General features: G+C 39.4%; 1 protein-coding gene across 1 annotated transcript in view; it reads left to right on the forward strand.

The window, feature by feature from the left end:
* Positions 1–20391, forward strand: part of LOC126188608 (RNA-binding protein squid-like) — a 52684-nt gene extending 32293 nt beyond the window's left edge. The window contains 2 exon segments of the mRNA XM_049930210.1: positions 19728–20065; positions 20067–20391. Of these exon segments, the coding sequence (XP_049786167.1) occupies positions 19728–20065; positions 20067–20391 (663 nt within the window).
* The last annotated feature ends 1142 nt before the right edge of the window (positions 20392–21533 follow it).

Genomic DNA, 21533 nt, shown 5'->3' on the forward strand with positions numbered 1-21533 from the left:
ATGAGATCTACTTAACTTAGGGTTGATGAGCACGTAGGTGCGAAGCGGTAGTCCATGTATCAAAGCTAGCAGTTACTAGTAGTTGGACAAACTATCATTGAAGCAACAAAGGCAAAGTCTGTGATGGCTAGCCCCCTACGAAGTAGAAGCTAAGTTGCCAGGTCGTCTGCTCTGTATCAACTGCGGCTGAAAGCAGAATGGCGCTCGTTGAGCTCCACAGCGTCGGCTAGAGGGCTCTGTGGTCGGCGTAGTTCGTCCGCTCTCGTAGTGCCAACCTATGAGCGTGCACCTACACTGCGGCATTGGAACTATCGATACCACACTAACCACGAAAAATATCCCCATATTGTAACACAAAACCTCCGCACTTCTCTGTTGGCACTATATGGGATAGCAGATAACATCCTCCAGGCATTCGCACAAACTCAAACCCTTCCATCCAACTGTAAGAGATCTAGAGCGATTCATTACTGCAAATCATTCTTTTCTAGTCATCCGCCGACAATTGGCGTCGCTCTTTACACCATGTCAAGGGTCTCTTTACACTGGCTACAGAAATATGAGGCTTATGCGGAGCTGCTCGACCGATTTACCCCACTCTTTTTACTCAGTACCTGTTCTAGCTAAACAGTTGGTAGCAGCTGCTGAGAATTTTTCCGGGTTGTATGCCGTGGTCCATGGAACTCTTCAATCCCTGACATTTCATCCAAGGCTACGTAAGACATCTTCGGAGGTGCTCCTGGTCGTGCTGAGTCTCGCCGACTGACGAGTCGGATGTCGAAGAGCGGCCTAAATACCAGAGAATCGATGAGAACTTTTTGTCTTTGACTTACTACTCGTATAATCGATAGGCAAAAAAAAAATATCTTTGACAAGGTTTAACTCTGCTATCTCGTGAAATCCAGACCATGCCCACTTTCCACGGTATTTAGCACGCTTTCCGACATCCGACGCGCCAGTCGGCAAAACTCAGCACAACCAGGAGCACCTCCGAAGATGTCCAACTTAGCCTTGGACGAAACGTCAAGGATCGAAGAGTTCCATGGACCACGGCCGTACAACCCGGAAAAATTCTCAGCAGCTGAAACATCCGGTCGTGAAAGCCTTCATCGTATGATCGGTTGGTAGCACTTTGGAATCATAAGTGATTCCTTTCTCTCGTTTCATAGGACTTTTTGCAATCACAATGAGGAATGCTCGACGATCCGTGCCCGTCTGTGCTTGAGACCTGCCTGCTGTGGTTGTCCCTTCACGTTACCACTTCACAATCACATCATCAATAGCCGACTTGAGGATTGAAATGTCACTGATGGATTTGATACTCAGGTGACGTCCAGTGACTAGTCCACGTTCGAAGTCGCTGAGCTCTCCGGATCGAATCATGCTCCTGTTACTATTTTTCTACTGACAACACAAGACTCCTCACTTCGGTTTACACTGACGTGTCCGCTTCTCATCACATCTAGTGATCAATTCCAGGTCACGTCGGGGTGTTCGGGTACTTTTGATCGGCTAGCGTATAGTCTGACAAAACAATTTACTGTGCACGGCGGAGATTGTTCTGTGGAATTAATGGTTGCTCGATTTCCTATTCCAATTATTGATGGTATGCAGGAAAACCAGCTATTGGCAGGCTTCCGTTAGACCTCGAATCTCTCTGCTTTTACCCTCATGGTATTTACTAAAAGGGGTAAAACCGTTGTTTTCAAGGATTGCCTCAGAATCGCTCATTAACTTGACTGAAGTAACTCTTTTTCGTGACTCACCACTCAGCATTTACTTACGAAAATAAATGAAAGCAAGGCGCCTTCCCTTTTTATACGGGTGTTCAAAAAGTCTCTCCGCAGGGCCGTATGATTGTTAGCCGCGCGTGCCGTATGCCGCATTGAATATACCGAAATGAAACTCAGTGAAATACAGGTTATCAGTTTATTGAATATTCATTTTTATTTGTAGATTTTCACATTAAATGTTGAATGTGTCCCCCCTGTTGTTGAATACATAATTCAATTCGTCGAATCATGTTTCCAAACACAAGATGTAACATTTCTTCTGTAATAGAAGCAGTGAAAGTGGATATTGCAGTTTGCAGTTCGTCGATGGATTTTGGACGTTTTTTCTAGACAGTTGCCTTCGCTGCACCCCAGAAGAAAGAGTCAGGTGGTGTTAGGTCAGGCGATCGTCGAGTCCAAAGTTCCTGTGAAATTATGCGATCGCCAAAAACATCAGCAAGCACTGACATTGAAATGCGAGGTGTATGCGCGGTTGCACCTTCTTGTTGGAAATAACCGTTCAGTATTTCACTTAACACAAGTTCTCCTATCAATGGGTACAGAATATCACTGCAATATCGTTGTGCGTTTATTGTTTCGTTGATAAATATGAGACCTACAATCCGACGTCTACAAATTTCAATCCAAACTCCTATTTTCACAGAATGAAGTGGTTCCCCATGAATACACAATGGATTTGCAGTACTCCACATGCGAGAATTTTGCGAGTTCGTGTACCCGGATAAATGAAACCACGCCTCATCAGTGAAAAACGTTTCATTAAAAATATCCCTTCCATTTTGTTGAACGAAATTTTTGAGCCATTGACAATGACGCAGTCTCTTGCCATGATCAATGTTTTTCAGTTCTTGCACGACTGTCACTTTGTATGGGAAAAACTCTTAAGTTTTTCCTTACAGTTGTCTGGGCCGTTCCGACACTAACATCGATTTCCTGGGAGAGTTTTCTTACTGACTTGTTCGGACTCATGGACACTTTATCGGAACAAAACGCTAGGACGACCACTTCTCGGTGCATCTTTCACTGAACCCGTACTTCGAAAATTTCTTGATCAAATCTCCCACAGTATCGCGATGTGAGAGTGTTGTCTCCGGGAAAACTGAATTAAACGTTTGAAGAACTGAAACAGTGTATTTACCGCCAGATTTGAACACTTGTTCGACTAAAAACACACGTTCTTCAATGGTTAGCATTTTAACAGTGACAAAAACGAAACAAACGAAAAAAGGAAGTAAACATAAACGTTCACCTCAACACGTAACGACACACACCAACGATACTACTGACGCTGGTTGAGATAAACGAGACAGTGGAATGTTGAGAGAGTCCACTTGAAGGGAAGTAACGCAGGCAGGCGAACAATCATGCGGCACGCGCGAATAACAATCATACGGCACCGCGGAGAGATTTTTTGAACACCCCGTATTCCAATGTCACTGTACATGAATTTTTAACTTGCGGGCCCGCCCACATGTTGCCAAGGTTTATTCGACTACACTACAAAAGTTTCGCTCAGAAGCCCTTACATATTCTCCACACTGTCTCGATCTTTCCCCACTCGATTTCCATATTTAGTGGAGCCATGAAGAAGACATACGCCACGCGGAGTGGCCCCACGGTTAGAGGCGCCATCTCACGGATTGCGCGGCCCCTCCCGCCGGAGGTTCGAGCCTCCCTCGGGCATGGGTATGTCTGTTGTTCTTAGCATAAGTTAGTTTAAGTAGTGTTTAAGTGTAGGGACCTATGACCTCAGCTGTTTGGTCCCTTAGGAATTCACACACATTTGAACATTTGAAAGCATACACGTTTTAACACAATGAAAATGAATGTTTCCAAATGTAGTTGCATTCAAATGAAAAAAAGAAATTGTATCTGGTGTCGTCAAGCTGAGAACAACGTTTAACGAACCTGAAGGCTGGAACGTTTACAACATTTTCAAGAAAGGGATTACCACTGGTATGGTAAAGAACTTTCTTTTCTGACACAACAATTTATGACACCTTTTCAGCTGGAAAGAAAAGGATCTGCAACCTATGCTGCCGTATTTGAAAGTATTTAATAAAAGATTTTGAGAACAGTTAATCAATTAAAATTGATTTGTGCTCTATAAAATTAAAAGAAGAATTAAAAATAATTTAATCCCAGGATAGTGTATTTGCAAAATGTGTCTGTAAAATGTTTATTATTAACAAAACTGATAAATACTTGAGCTATCTTTCATTGGCACTTACCCCGTTTTTGCCGATACGTGTACGGCATTTACTACGTTGATAAAGGGGAGGAAACTTTAAAAAATTGCAACAGTCGTGTGACTGTTATTATAGACAATAAATAAAAAAAATATTCTTGACATTTTTTCGCTAAAATATTTTTGTGAAAACACAAAACACTGAATAACACGAAATCAGTCTACTGGTACTTAGCCCGTTATTGATTTCCGCTCAACATTTACTAGTCTTTTTCACCAAGTTCGGTAGTTCTGATGTTGGCTATCCATTCTTAATTATCTCCAATCTTTCTGAGAAAGAATGTGCAGATAAAGGCTTGGACAAAAGCTGTTGAGACGTGAGACTTAGGGAAAGCAGGAAAGGTGTGGACGGGGACCAGTCATTTACCGTTGGTTGCAGAGAAAACACATACAATTTATTTTAAAGAAACAAAACACTCAACAATAATTTTTAAAGATTTTACTACACTGGAGGCTGAAAGCCTTATCAGAAGAACTGCAAGTTATTGTCGGCTGAAGGCCACAAGCAATGTTACACACAATCAACGGCTGAAGGCCTGATTAAGGAAGTTCAAAATCATTCGTCGGCTGAAAGCCAGGAGCAATCTCAAAAATACACAACGGCTGTGGGCCTGAATTACCAATAAGGTGGACAGTTACACGTTAAAAATACCAAAAACCCTTTCTAATAATCTGTAACAAGTTATAGTGGCGGATGAAAGCCTTATAAAGACAGAACTGAATCTATTTGTCGTCTGAAAGCAACAAGCAATTTTACAAACAATTAACTTCTTGCCATGAAGTCACTTCGACACGCGGACACACACACACACACACAGACGCGCGCGCGCGCCCGACACACATACATACAGGTGAACGTTGCACTACGCGAATATCACGGTTCATACAAAGAAAACTCTCTGAATCCGGTCCTTGACGTAGTCGTGCACTCTCGCGACCACATCCTTCCGTCGGACAGGGCATCTGTGTCGCCAGCGGTCAGGCGAATACTGGCTGTCCGGACCTCACTGCTACTCCGTCGCAACTCAATTCGCTCAACACACGACCATCCGGAAGTACTAGAGGCCGCTCCAAAGATGGTATCACAGTACGCGCTATCGATAAGCGCTACTGCTGCCACTCACGGGCAGACAAGGCGAGCAACGTAGTGGCTCCAGTGAACACACTAAGGTGGTGGTTAGTGTTTAACGTCCCGTCGACAACGAGGTCATTAGAGACGGAGCGCAAACTCGGGTTAGGGAAGGATTGGGAAGGAAATCGGCCGTGCCCTTTCAAAGGAACCATCCCGGCATTTGCCTGAAACGATTTAGGGGAATCACGGAAAACCTAAATCAGGATGGCCGGAGACGGGATTGAACCGTCGTCCTCCCGAATGCGAGTCCAGTGTGCTAACCACTGCGCCACCTCGCTCGGTGAACACACTAAGGAAACACGCCACTTTCACTATTACAAGATGCCAAGCTATGAACAGCATCAACGCAAGCCGCACCTAGTTTTCACACACTTTCATAGTGCTTCAGCACGACGCTGTGGCGCATATGCTTACTACCTGAGCCCCCATCTTACTGTTACTCGCTCCTGTGAACGGGAACGCGTTATGCAGATCTTGGTGCCTCTCGCGTCCATCTAGAAAAAGATAACCTGAAGATGTCTAAATAAGGTAAAACGCGTCGTTGAAAAATAAAAATAAAATAAAATTGAAATTGCAACCAAGACTGTTTTTTACCAACAGTGCTTCAGCAATCCTGTAAACTGAGCAAAAACTATACTGCACTATTACTGATACACTCCTTTACTCTGTCTGTTGTATATAGCCGTTCGAAGTTAGCTGTGGCAGCAAAACCACCTACACGACCCGTGACCAACAGAGGTGCACGCACATATTCTCAGCGCTCAGCTAAGTTACATGGACATTCCCTCCTTTCATCTTATGTACGTATTAGTTCAATGTGTTTCAAAGAAAAGTAATGGTTTCCTCCAGATGATGGTTAATAACCGTGTGATTACAATCACATAATTCGTTGTTACAGATTTGTTACCGAAACGGTGCTTCTGTTTCCTCCCTGAATACGCAGGTGTTTCTTACACAGAAGTAAACGCACAGCTTACTTCCAGAAATTATGGAAGAGTATAAGTGCCGAGAACGATTGATCAGTTCTTTGAACAGCATTATTAACAATTCCTTGTTTTGCTGTCTATCTCTTACCGTAATAATAATAACATTTCCCAAAAGAGGCACCACTACTTTACGCATACTCCGGCATATAATCAACGTCAAACTCCATCCTCTGATTTGCAAATTATTCACATTTCAGAACAACGACAAACAGTGGCTATTTATGGAAAGCTTATGAACCAGATTTCTCATTGAGAAAATGTGTTTCACTGTTTGTTTGTGAGAGGGTAATGTTAAGCCCCCTGTATGAAGAGGAAATGTTTACCAGCACGTGCTGAAATTCACCAGCGGCAGAAACATGGTCATTTGAGAGAACGGTGTATCGTTCCGTGACGTTGCTGCTCGCGTTGGTCGACCCACGACTGGTAAGCGAATATGGAGTATGTTTTCAGCCGAGTCCCTGCTGTGTCCACTATATCACGAAGAACGCATTCGTGTGAGGTGTTGAAGAGAACGGTCGTTTTCAGATTGCATTCGTCATCACCATACGGACACAGCACGTGGTTTTAAGCTGTGAGATTTTTCTTCCTGTGCAAACATTTTCATCTCAGAGCAGCAGTTGGAACATGCGTCCTCAATTATTTGTGGGATGTACGAGGTCCGCTCAAAAAATTCCGGAACTTCGTCCATAAAATTTTTCTATCTTTACTTTTGACTTACTGTGCATGGTCTCCATCGAAGTATTCTCTGTTAAATCCAGGCTAATCGTCAAATATGGGTTCTAGGAAACATGCTTTCTCGGATCGCTGGACAACATTCAAACAAAATCGTATTAATGAGTTTTATTATATAATAAAAAAAACACAATACTTAACTTTGTGTTACACGTGTCGCAAGCAAAGAGCGACAGCCAAAATAAGAATTCTCTTCAGTATAACAATTCACAAGTCGGTGTTACATAGACATCACAAGCAATTGATTACAGTTACGACTTCTATCCTAGTTGCTTGTCTTAAAACTGCTGTAGAACTGTAACCAGTCTGGCGCGGCGATTATGTCCTCTTCACGTAGGGGCCGCTGCTGTCGTGTTGTCGTCCTGAAGAAGGGTCGGTCAGTGTACTATTGACTGACCTCTACTCACAGCCATCTCTTCTCTTTCGTTCCCGACTGGCGTGCCGGCGCTTTGACTTCACGCCTAACACCCTCCTCCACAACTGTTACGCCGATCTCTATGCCGTTTCCACTTCCACAAGCAGTCTTGGTACTCTTACAGTCTCGCCACATTTCAAGCCATTTCCTTCTCACATTTTCTAGCAGGAGCCGTAACACTTCGCGATAGTACCATTGATTAACAGTTTGTCACTGTAGCACGAATTGGTGATGAACTAATCCTTCAAAGTCAAAGTAAATTACTATGAAACATCCCCTTTGAAAAATTGTACAAGAGTGTGCTTAAACTGACACACAATATTTTTAGCGCAACGCAATCTGACTTTCAAAAATCCCTACAAAAGAATGGCCCTGACTAACATTAACCTATACGTTTCACAAATCACTTACCTCACCAAAAATCTTCGTTACTCGAACTACTGCAATACAGCGAGCGCCACTACTGCCAGCTAAATAAAAGATTCAAACTATGGAAGGCACTAACTACTGATAGGCATAGTTAGCAAATGAAAGACTTTAATAGAGAACAAACAATGTATTTACCTCAACAGTGTTCAAAAGTCATCATGTATATAGCAGTTCATTATATCCAGTATTGCAAATTTCAAAACCCCGCCATCTCTCTCCTCACATCCACCACTGCTGGCGGCTCACCTCCAACTGCGCAACGCTACACGCTGTTAACATCCAGCTGCCCAACACTACAATGGTAGACAACAATGCAAACTAGCCACAGGCTGCACACAGCACAGCCAGTGATTTTCATACAGAGCGCTACGTAACGTTGCCAATAAGAAAACATAAACAGCCTACTTACATAGCCCCCATGCTCCCCACAAAAAAATTTACAAATTGTTTTGGGCAGTGGCCAATAATGATTTGATAAAATTTTTCATAATTACAATAAAAAAGATATCAAATGCACACACTTATTGATACAATGTTGGTCAAAAGCTAAAATTTTCTCACAGTCCATAAAGACTGTCTAGATCGTTCATCACAGTAAAATAGCAGTGTTTTTCTCAAAGTCTGAGCAGTAGAAGAAAATGCACAGGGAAGTAGTGGATTTCCATGCAGTCTTGAAGAAGTAGTGTTGTCCTTCCAACGAAAAGACAGTGCTGACTCTTGACATGCAGACAGGTAATGGGCCACAACAGAGCAAACCCACCGCAGAGTCAGTCGAAGTTTTGAAGAATATTGGTAGGTAGGTCATCACAGAGTAGACCCACTTTAGTCCTGGTAGAGATTACGGTATTGGTGGGCCACCAGAGGTGCAGACCCACTGCAGTCCTTGTAGACATAATGGTACTGTTGAGTCAGCAAAGGTGTAGACCCACTGTAGTCCTTGTAGAAATAAAGGCACTGGTGAGTCAGCAAAGGTGTAGACCCACTGTAGTCCTTGTAGAGATGGCCAGCAGCCATCTACTGCGACTGTGCAGGTGCACAATCACCATCGAAGAGTCTTGCAGACAATATAGGAAGTCCATAACCACCACTTGTGCACTCACAAAGTTTTTGGAATTGTCCTTAGAACCAGCAATGCTGTTATCCAGTCCCTTGCTGAATTTTTAACACATGTGCAAACACTAACAGTCCCTACTTCTCACATATTGTCCATATACTATGACCAACAGAAACGTGTGCAGTGAAATGGAACTTACAAGTTACTTAATTTGATGAACTGGTGTCAATTACAATTTTATAACATAAGAATACAATTACAAAGTTACAAAATACATCCTTAAAGAACATAACAATACAGATAAAATTTTTAGTACAGGCTTTACAAAAGAATCGAAATAACATATACATCAGTGTTACAGGAATTATGACATAAGTTCATACATAAAATATCAGAATAACTTTTGAAACATCCACTTCACACATGAGCATTAAAACAAAACAGATTAAATAATGTCTAAACGTGTTTACAAAGAAAATAACATATTATTAGAAAAATTCCACAACATAACTCATATCAGCTAAACACATAAAGACAGGAAAAATACAAATGTACAAGAGTACACAAACACATAGCAGAATAACACAAGAGGAAAGGACAGGGTTTGTTTTCAGTGTAACATTTGGTACTGCAGTCCAACCTAAAACTTCCTTCCATAGATCTTTCGTCTTATTTCAACATTGGTTTCCACCAAAAAAATCATATCCAAGCATGCTTTCTGTATTTTTATGTTCACATATTTCTCACCTCATTATTTATTTTCCATTATCTTACCTCATCATTTATTTCCAACAAAATCCTACCTAAACCTGTTGTCCCTAAACCCTACTTTTTTGTTCATATCCTCTTTCAAAATACTTTTTTTGGCCAAACCATTTTCTTATAGCTTCTCAATACATTTTTTCCAATTCATCACAACTCGTTCTCTCATATAGCCTACCCCATCTTAAGCTAACTTAAATCTACTGAGCTCAGATGCTAAACTAAGGAACGAGGCAATGCAGTAGCACAAAACAATTAACACAAACATCAATGACAAAAAATTTAAATAGGCGAAGCAATTGCAGTATTACAACTAATATAAGGCACTGTGCAGCAAACAAGAAAAATTAATCAGTAGTAAAACTAGCTTAACAGAGTAATACAAAGTGAAATTCAGTAGCACTATGCCTAACAAGCAGCCGCAGCAAATGCAATAACTTATATCTAAACATGATAAAGCTCAAGCAGAAAAAATATTACAGTAAAAATAGCCATGTTTAATACCTATGTCACATCTTAACACTAGAGTGATGCATCACAATTTATTCTACAAAAGAAATTACCAAGTACTTGGAAAAAAAATTCTGTATACAATTCCTGTGAAGGGAAATGTGTTTTTGTGCTCCTTCGTTTTTTTTTAAGTACATCAAAGTTATTCCTTACTGGGTCTGCAGGCACAAAATATTTATATTAGTACATCTATAAAATTTTATTTTAACCTATGCTGCAGGGCAGCTAGAAACTAGATATTAATCAAAATGAGCAATCTCTCAACTAGAAAGACAATAGATGTAAAATGTCTCTCATCATTTCATTAGGCATTTTAGTAAATATCATAAATTAAGAGCTCCACAGTGTAATCATATATTTTCAAGTTTGAGTGTGTCGTATTTAGGATGCTTTCTACAAAGAAATGTCAATAGCGAGGATAATGGCCTCCTTTTTTTTGTCCACCTGAACCTCTGAAAGGCACACACTAATGGCTTTTTTCCAGGCGACTGTCGCGCAGCTGCCCACATAATGCGTCGTGCCAACAATGGATTATGTGAAGGTCACTTAACTTCCTTGCCGAAATATTTACGACAGCAGTTTCCGCTACAGTGACAGTCTCATATAAAAATATGTCACAGGTGAAGAATTTGCGTTACAAATCTGTAGAAACAAAATGCTATTGATATAACATTGTCCAAAAAATTTTCGTCGGCATTGTAATACATTCATGCATTTACATACATTTCATAACTCTTAAAGTACGATTCTTGGTTTCCAACAACCTTTTTCACAAACCAGAGTCCCTAAACACTACTCATTATTCCTTACCTTATACGTCGACACTTCTTCAATATTTCATCGTAACAGCTACGTAGCATAACCAAATAACTCATATAGCATCAGCTTATTGATCATAAACATACCGCAACAGGATAATACACATAGTCATCGTAATAATAACATCATAACACCCAGTCAACTCTCAAAATCGTCGTAGCTTCCTCCAATAATTAAAAAAAATTCTCTACTCATGTCAAAAGTGTCATCTGTCTCAAACGTACTTTAAAAATCGTGATCCCATACCAAATATATCATTCAAAGCTCTCATAATATCACAATGGGTCTGAAAAAATATGAACAGTTCACAAAGTACAAACAAAATACAATTTCGTAAGTGTGAAGTTATACAACGGTGTAATTACGTAAACATGTCACTGATGTAGTAAAAGGAAATGTTTGTCTCTCTCAGTTAAATGATCAGACAGCTGTGTAATTCTGTGTTAGAGAAATATGGTACCAATGTGTAAAGTTGTATAAGCAAATACCATATTAGCTAGGGCTCCTTGTGTTTGCCAAACACATGGTACACAAAGTAGGCGTTTACCCCCCTGATGATACATGTAATTATACCATCACGGAAAACCTTTGTATCATTGTACTTCAAATATCTTTAAAAATAAATATTTCAAGTACAAAATTAATCACTCAAATACGTGTACTGTAGCGCTAAACTGTGCGTCTTGTTGTAAGATAATATCTGTGGAAGTGTCGTAGTTATCGTCCTCCGGAAGCTAAGTTCTGCAGAAGTCAATGTATTTACCTCATGATAAACAAAAGTGAAATGCTTTGCGTATAGATATCTTAGTTTTTACGCTTATTGCCGTGATGAAGAAAGTACTGTGCTGTAACGTATTGTTGTGCTACAGAAAAGGCAGTCTCATTGTAGCTATACCACTAAAGTTACTACTAAAACATGTTTTACTTTCCAGAATAATACAGAAAAACTGCAGATATAAAACAGACACACTGAAAAAGCAACATTGTTAATTGTCACTCATTAGTAGCGTCGTGATAAAATCGTGCAACTAACAAGTAAGAATGTACACACACAATAACACTGTGTCGTCTGTTCACTATAACAATGCACTCGTAAATACTGTCTAAATATGTTCCCTAGGTTCTAGACTGGGTATTTAACTTCAAACATTGTTGCATGGTAACAGTTTCTAAGTCTGACAATGCATACTAGAAATGTGAAGTGAAAAGTTTTATGGCAAAGACAAATTTAAAAAGCAGATTATCTTTCAATAAACGGTTTAACATGTGAAATGTGGTGTAAACCTTTACTCTTCCTAGTACGCAGAGTTTGTAAGTAGGCTGTTTAAGTTTTCTTATTGGCAACGTTATGTAGCGCTCTATATGAAAATCACTGGCTGTGCTGTGTGCAGTCTGTGGCTAGTTTGCATTGTTGTCTGCCATTGTAGTGTTGGGCATCGGCAGCTGGCTGTGAACAGTGCGTAGCATTGCACAGTTGGAGGTGAGCCGCCAGCAGTGGTGGATGTGGGGAGTGAAATGGCGGAATTTTGATATTTGAAAGAATGGATGTTATGAACTGCTTTATATATTATGACTATTAAGGTAAATACAATGTTTGTTCTCTATTAAAACCTTTCATTTGCTAACTATGCCTACTAGTAGTTAGTGTCTTCCGTAGTTTGAATCTTTTATTTAGCTGGCAGTAGTGGCGCTCGCTGTATTGCAGTAGTTCGAGTAATGAAGATTTTTGTGAGGTAAGTGATTTGTGAAAGGTATAGGTTAATGTTAGTCAGGGCCATTCCTTGTAGCGATTACTGAAAGTCAGATTGCGTTGTGCTAAAAATATTGTGTGTCAGTTTAAGCACAGTCTTGTATAATTTTTCTAAGGGGACGTTTCTTATGTCGACCCTTAGCCGAGGATACCTCATTGGAGTCTCCTGATTTTTTTCTTGTAGTTTGTGTATTTAGTGTAGCTTTTGTTTATTGCTAGCGCGTAATTATAGAGAGAATTTCCTTGGTAGTTGTGGTTTTTCATTGTTGCACAGTAAAACAGTTGTGGCAAGCATGTAGATTTGCACCAAGTATTTCGCAGCTGCGCTTGCAATTAACTGGATATTATTTTCAGTTCTATGTTAATGTGTTCTCTTATTTTTTCTCTTGAAATTGTGTTTTTTTTGTTGTCGTGTGAAATATTGTGACAATAATGGCATGTGAAAAACGTAATACTAGGCTCCAAAGTAAACTGAGAAATGACAGTGAAGACGAAAGCAGTGTGTTAGCGCCACCGAGTAATGTTCAAATTAGTAATTTGGTAATTATACATAGGGAAATGGAGCGTGCTGCAAACAATGGCGTAGGCAGTGAAACAATTAGTGAACAGGGAAGCATTATCGATTGATCGCTCGGCAACAGCTCGCCTCAGGAATCCGAAATGACAGTACACAATTTTACAAATACTGTAGATTCAGGTTTTGCGTCCTCACCGTTTTCTCAAATAAGTCAAGACACATTTTCTGCTTGTCAAAATGAAAATGTTGCTGGTGCAAATGCACTGCCGAAAAGCGTAGAGGAACAGATTCCAGACACCAATGCATTGTTATTACAATTAATGCAACAAATGGGACAAAATCTTCAAAAGTTAGACACAATGGAACAAAATCAGACAAACACAGCAAAAGCTTCAAAAGTTAGACACAATGGAACAAAATCTTCAAAAGTTAGACACAATGGAACAAAATCTTCGTAAGTTAGACACCACACTTGAACAAACACGAGAAGATTTAACTACTGAGTTACATAACATTGAATCGAAATGTCAAAAAGTCTGTAATGATGTAAAAACACAAATTTGTGAGCATTTTCAACCTATTTTTTCGCGGCATGAAAATGCATTACAGAATCACGAAGCAGCCATAAAAGAACTGCAAACCATTGTTCATGAAAATCATGAGACCTTGTGGGCCAAAATTGACTCAGTTGCATCTACCGATTCGGTTACGCAACTTGCAAAAATTCAGGAAAACTTAAATGACACAGTAGATTCGATTTCAACACAAATGGACACTCTGAAACTTGGTTCAGAAAAACACACTGAGGAAATGTGTTCACTATCGGAGAAAGTAGCCGAACTTTCGGATCAGGTCACTAACTTATCTACGATGGTAGATGATAATCTGAATGACACAAACCGGTAGTCTTTAATGACACAGAAGAGTGCGAACAAATTAGGAAGCTGAAACAAAATCTGAATCAAATTAATACGCAACACCAAAGAGAAATCCGGGAAGTACAAGATCAGCTGACACAGGTAATACAAGAATTACGTATTTCAGAGGACACTCGTGCTCCAATACGGGAAGAGGGACATAGAAATACGGAACAGCCACAAAATAACAACACGGGGCACTTCGGAAATTATGAAAGAAATTGGCAAGGTACACCAAATTTTGAGATGGAACCGCCGACACGACGTAACAATGACCGATATGCTACTCGCCAACACGATGATTATGACTATAAGCTGTTCATTACTACACGTAAATTCAAAACGTTTAAGAATTCTGCCAACGACATTCATCCACAAGTGTGGCTCCATCAATTCTCTCATTGTTTCCCTCCCAACTGGTCAATAGAGCACAGGTTAGAATTTATGTGTGGCTAGTTGGAGAATGAACCAGCTGTAAGAATGCGATCGGTCATTCACGATTGTCACACTGAAGGAGAATTTTACCATGTGTTCGTCTCAGCATATTGGTCTCAAGCTACACAAGACCGAGTAAAACATAGCATCATAATGATGAAACATTTCGAACAATCTGAATTTTCCAGTCTTGTGAAATATTTTGAAGACATGTTGCACAAGAATCAGTACCTGTCAAACCCATACAGCCCCTCAGAACTCATCCGCATTTGCTTAATCAAGCTGCCTGAACATTTGAGACATATTATTTTAGCAGGACGTTGCAAAGACGACATTGAAGCTTTTCAGGGACTGTTACAAGAACTGGAAATTGACACTGACAATCACGGAACGTGAAAACAGGAGCAAAACAATTACGGATCACATCCGTCACAATTCCGTGATGACAGAAATAATATACGACAAGGTTATTCTTTCAATGTAAATCGTGACCGAAGCAGACACCACCCGTATGACAACCGTTGGCAGAGTAGTAATAAGTACAGGGAAAGATCACCTCTCCGTGGTAATGACTATCACAGAGACAATCAGAGAAACAGACAATATGGAAACCAAAATAATTATTATCAAGGGAGACAGAATAACTTTAGACGCAACGGTCCAGCACGCAGTTATGATTCAGGGAGAAATTCTCCACCACGTGACCGACAAGAAAGAAACTATGGAATCTACCGACATGACGACAGACGATATAATCATAACGACAGACCTGAACTGCATCAGAACTGGTGGGATTTAAACAGGGCAGGGCCCTCTCGTCACGGTGAATTTGTAGAAGTTAGGTCTCCAAATCCTAATTACGACGCGCGCCAACAAAGAGACAATAGGCAATGACACACCGCTGGCAGCCACAAAACGTACTTATGAAACTGACGACGCAGCTGCCATAGCTAGTAATTACATAAAAATGGAAGACATTAGGGACATCTTACTCCAGGAACACAACGTAAAACTTAACAACATTGCATATCCTGTGATTCACGTTACTGTAAATGACGTAAAATTTACGGCAGTACTTGACTCTGGCAGTCCCATTTCAGTAATTAGTGAAACAGCTTTTAGCAAGTGCAACAAATCGAACGATTGCCCCACACTTCCGTTACGAAAGATTAAATTACAAGGTGCAATCTTTGGAAAAAGTGTAGATGTACGCCAACAAACCAACTTAGAATTCTTTTGTCAAAGCCACAGCTTCTCTATGAACTTTTTTATTGTTCCATTATAGTCGACGGAAATTATACTGGAAGTAGACTTTTTGAATGAATACAAAGCAGTCTTAAACTTTCACGATGCTGAAATAAGTTTAGAGAAGGAAGGTAAGTCAATAGCTTTGAAATTTGAAGATTGGCTCTCAAACCATGACGAGGAAATTAATCGGCTTTACCTTCTGTTAGACAACGGTTCGGAATTTTCTACGGAATTAGACACTAACAATCACTCTGCAAGTACTTACAGGGATGATATCGATGGCATATTTGAAATTAATGAGTTGATTCAGAATAAAATTCAAACAATTGAGAATTGTAATGACACTGATAGGCAGGATCTTTTTGAGATTTTGCAAGCACATTCCACAGTTTTTACTCACAAAACAGGAACAATCAAGGGATTTCAATACCAATTTCGTGTTCGTGAGCATACTAAATTTTGTGTTAGACCATACGTAATTCCAGCACATTATAGGGACCGTGTTAGAACAGAAATACAATCTATGCTTGACAAGGGCATTATTGAGCCTGCAGTAAGCTCATACAACAATCCGTTACATGTTGTTGAGAAGAAAAATGGATCGATCAGGCTTGTCTTAGATTCGAGACAAATCAATACCATCATTATTCCTGAAACAGACAGGCCATAGACGATGGAAGAACTTCTTCAAAATTTTAATGTTGTAAAATTGTTGTCTTCCATTGATCTCAGATCCAGCTTTTATCAGATCGAACTTCATCCAGAATGTAGAAAATACACAGCTTTCCTTTGTTTCGGCGTTTGTTATCAGTTTCGGAAACTTCCTTTTGGTTTGAACATTTCTTCGGCAGCATTCATTCGCGGGCTAAATTCCATATTACCTGAGTTCTTAAAACGTCACATCACCTTATATGTGGACGATATTCTGATAGCAGAAGCTTCATGGGAACAACACAATCGCATCCTCAACAGTTAGTTACTTATTTTTGCAGAATCTGGAATTACAGTTATCTTGGAAAAGTCTGAATCCGGTAGGTCAAAGGTGAAGTTTTTGGGACATATTATTTCTTATGAAGGCATTCAGCCGGATCCTGAAAAGTTAGAAGCAATCAGAGCCATTCCAGGTCCATCCACAAAAAGACAAGTCCGCAGTTTTCTAGGTCTCGTGAATTTTTACCGTCGTTTTCTGAATATGCAAATTCTAGTTACACCAAAACTTTGTTCTCTCACTGGAAAAAATACTATTTGGAACTGGGACGAACAAGCACAGTTGGAATTCAATTCTTTGAAAGAAGCGTTACTTCACACGCCAATACTAGCTCATCCAGATCTGTCACAAGATTTCTGCCTTAGCACGGATTCCTCTAAAGTCGGACTTGGTGCCCACTTATCTCAAGAAGCCATAGAAAATGACACTACTGTTCATAAAACCATTGTTTTTGCTAGCCGAGTGCTAACAAAATCTGAAAAAAATTATTCCGTTACTGAATTAGAAGCTTTAGCTATCGTTTGGGCATTTAACAAATTCCGTTTCTTTCTTTCTGGTAAGCACGTAAAAGTATACAGAGATCATCGTGCATTACAATTTCTTATGTCTTCAAAATTAAATCATGACAGGTTAAAACGTTGGGCATTGTTTCTGCAAGAATTTCGCGTCACAATAGTCTTTATTCCCGGCAAGGAGAACATTGTTGCGGGCGCACTGCCACGCGCACTGGCTGGGTTTGAGAAAAGTAACACAGAAGGCAATCTCGAGAAAAATTTCAGTATTCTTTACATTCAGAAAGTCGCCTTTGAAAACTTCATCTTTAAAGGACATTGCTCATGAACAAGATAAAGATCCGATTTGGAAAGACATCAAGAGCAAATGGCATGAAAAGACACACACAGATTCGGCATTATTATCTGGTTAGAAACAACATACTGTTCAAACGCTGCACTGTTGATGACAAGCTATGGGTACTTCGAATTCCTGACGATTTTGTTAATAAGCTCATTTGGTACATTCATTTCAGCTATGCACATTTTGGCCCACGAAAATGTTATCATATTCTTCGAACGACTTGTTATTTTAACAATATGGAAAAGAGAATTCGAAGAGTCTTGTCTATTTGTAAACTTTGTCAAAAGGCGAAACCATCTACTATCTCACATCGTGCTCCGTTGTTTCCTATTATTCCTTCAAAATTAAAAGAATTTGCTGCTGTTGATCTCTTGGGACCCCCTGCCAGAACATCGAATGGATTTTCGTACGTTCTAGTCGCTGTTGAACTTACTTCAAAATTTGTTTCTTTCACTCCGTTACGTAAAGCCACTGGACGGTCTGTATCCAACGCCTTTGTTAAAAATTTCTTACGTGAAGTTGGACACGTTAGTAAAGTCATTTCAGATAACAGACCGCAATTCAGATCTGCTGTTTTGTCACGCATGCTTCGGAATCATAAAATCAAACCTGTTTTTATTTCATTGTACTCACCACATTGTAACCCGTCTGAACGGATTATGAAAGAAATCAATAAGCTTTGCAGACTTTATTGTCACAGAAATCATCAGCATTGGGACAGATATTTACACTTATTTCACAATGTGCTGAATGAAATGCCTCATGATTCCACTGCTTTACCACCTACTCTTGTACTAAAGAATGAAGAACCACCGAACAGAATCAGAGAGCTTGTACCTTTCCCGAATACACGTAAACTTCGACACAAAGACATAATTGATTTGGCTCTTAAAAATATAAAATTTGCAGCAGACAAAAGGAGAAAACTACACGGTAAAGCAAATGCAAAGAAATTATATATTGGTCAGAAAGTTCTCATTAAAGCTCATTCATTGTCACATAAGAAGAAACACTTGAGTCACAAATTCTTTCTAGTTTACAATGGAACTTACAGAATCCGACGTATACCAAATGATAATTGCGTTGAAGTTGAAACTCTGCGTACTAGGAAGAGTAAAGGTTTACACCACATTTCACATGTAAAACCATTTATTGACAGATAATCTGCTTTTTAACTTAGTCTTTGCAATTTTCACTTCACGCTACTTGTACAATTTGTCACACTGAGAAACTGTTAACATGCAACAATGTTTTGAAGTTCAATATCCACTCAAGAACCAAGAGAATTTATTTAAACAGAAATTACGAATGCATTGTTATTGCGAACAGACGACACGGTGTTATTGTGTGTGTACATTCTTGCTTGTTAGTTGCACGATTACGTAACGACTATAAGGCTCACATACTTAGAACATATACTGGTACTGCTAATGAGATTCTAATGCAACATTTTGGTTTACTTGAAAATACATTCTGGACTTAAAGTACTTTCTGTGAGATACCAGATGAGACAGTGGTTAGTTTATGTGACAGCTACACGATTTTATCACGACGCTACTAATGAGTGACAATTTACAATGTTGCTTTTGCGGTGTATCTGTTTTATATCTGCACAGTTTTTCTGAATTCTTCAAGAAAGTAAAACATGTTTAATAGTAACTTTTGTGGTATAGCTACAATGAGACAGCCTTTTCCGTAGCAGAACAGTACGTTACAGCACTGTAATTTCTTCATCACAACAATAAGCGTAATAACTAAGATATCTATACGCAAAGCATTTCACTTTTGTATATCATGAGGTAAGTATATTGACTTCTGCAGAACTTAGCTTTTGTAGGACAGTAACTACGACACTTCCACAGAGATTATCTTACAGCAAGACGCACATTTAGCGCTACAGGACACGTATTTGAGTGATTAATTTTGTACTTAAAACATTTATTTTTAAAGATATTTGAATTACCAAGAAAGTTTTCCGTGATACATTTCATTCCATTGCTGTAATCTGTAACACCTGAGGGTATAATTACAACAATCCTCATGGGGGTACACGCTTACTTTGTGTACCATGTGTTTGGCAAGCACAAGGAGCCCTAGCTAATATGGTATTTGCTTATACAACTTTACACATCGGTAGGTAGGTGGCCTCAGTTGGGAAACAACTGACAAGGAACTTAGGGAACACTTCCAAACATATGGTGAGATTGAGAGTATTAATGTAAAGACTGACCCACGCACTGGTAGGTCAAGAGGGTTTGCCTTCATTGTTTTCTCACAGGCAGAATCAATTGACAAGGTATTGAGTGCAGGGGACCACATAATAAATAACAAAAAAGTTAACCCAAAAAAAGCAAAGGCCAGGCATGGGAAGATTTTTGTTGGTGGCCTGGTTCCAAAGCTGTCAGATGATGACATAAAGAACTACTTTGCACAATATGGAACAATAGTAGAGGTAGAGATGCCATTTGACAAGACAAGGTTTCTGCTTTATCACTTTCGAATCTGAAAAAGTTGTACAAGAATTGTTAAAATCTCCTAAGCAGAGCATAAATGGAAAAGAGGTGGATGTTAAAAAAGCAACACCAAAACCAGATGGCATGGGTGGAGTCTGTGGCGGTAGAGGCGGAAGAGGTGGCCGTGGAAGAGGCAGAGGAGGTTATGGTAGTCAAGGCTGGGGTAACCAGGGAGGTTATGGAGGTTACGGTGGATATGACCAAGGAGGCTATGGAGGATATGGCGGGTATGATTATTATGGAAGTGGGTACGGAAATTATGGTGGATATAGCAAAAAAGTTACATAGTTGGGTAACTTCACACGTACGAAATTGTATTTTGTCTGTACTTTGTGAACTGTTCATATTTTTTTGGAACCATTGTGATACTATGAGAGCTTTGAATGATGTATTTGGTAAGGGAGCATGATTTTGAAGTACGTTTGAGGCAGATGACACTCTTGACATGAGCAGATAATTTTTTTTAATTATTGGAGGAAGCTATGATGATTGTGAGAGTTGACTGAGGTGTTATGATGTTATTATTACGATGACTATGTGTATTATGCTGTTGCGGTATGTTTATGATCAATAAGCTGATGCTATACGAGTTATTTGATTAAGCTACGTATCTGTTATGATGAAATATTGAAGAAGTGTCGACGAATAAGGTAAGGAATAATGAGTAGTGTTTAGGGACTCTGGTTTGTGAAAAACGTTGTTGGAAACCACGAATCGTACTTTAAGAGTTATGAAATGTGTGTAAATGCGTGAATGTATCACAATGCCGACGAAAATTTTTTGGACACTGTTATATCAATATGATTTTGTTTCTACAGATTTGTAACGCAAATTCTTGACCTGTGAAATATTTTTATATGAGACTGCCACTGTAGTGGAAACTGCTGTCGTAAATATATCTGTAAGAAAGTTAAGTGACCACCTGCACGTAATGCGTCATGGGCACCCAGCTGTGTCAGACGCCTGGAGAAAAAGCCATTAGGGTGTGCCTTTCAAGAGGCACAGGTAGAAAAAAAAGGGGAGGCCATTATCCTCGCTGTTGACATTCCTTTGCAGAAAGCATCGTAAATATGACACCCTCAAACTTGAAAACATGATAACACTGTGGAGCTCTTAATTTATGATATTTACTGCAATGCCTAATGAAATGACGAGAAATATTTTTATGTCTATACACCTGATTATGACTACTGTCTTTCTAGTTGAGAGAAATGCCATATGGCTTGCTTTATGTATTTTTTTGCTCATTTTCTTTAATATCTAGTTTCTAGCAGCACTGTTTAAAATAAAATTTTATGAATGTACTAATATAGATATTTTATGCCTACAGATCCAGTAAACAATAACTTTAAAAAAATCGAAGGAGCAAAAAAAGACATTTCCCTTCACAGGACTTGTATACATAATTTTCTTTTCAACTACTTGGTAAT

Source organism: Schistocerca cancellata, chromosome 5 (assembly GCF_023864275.1).
Source record: "Schistocerca cancellata isolate TAMUIC-IGC-003103 chromosome 5, iqSchCanc2.1, whole genome shotgun sequence".
Lineage (NCBI taxonomy): Eukaryota > Metazoa > Arthropoda > Insecta > Orthoptera > Acrididae > Schistocerca > Schistocerca cancellata.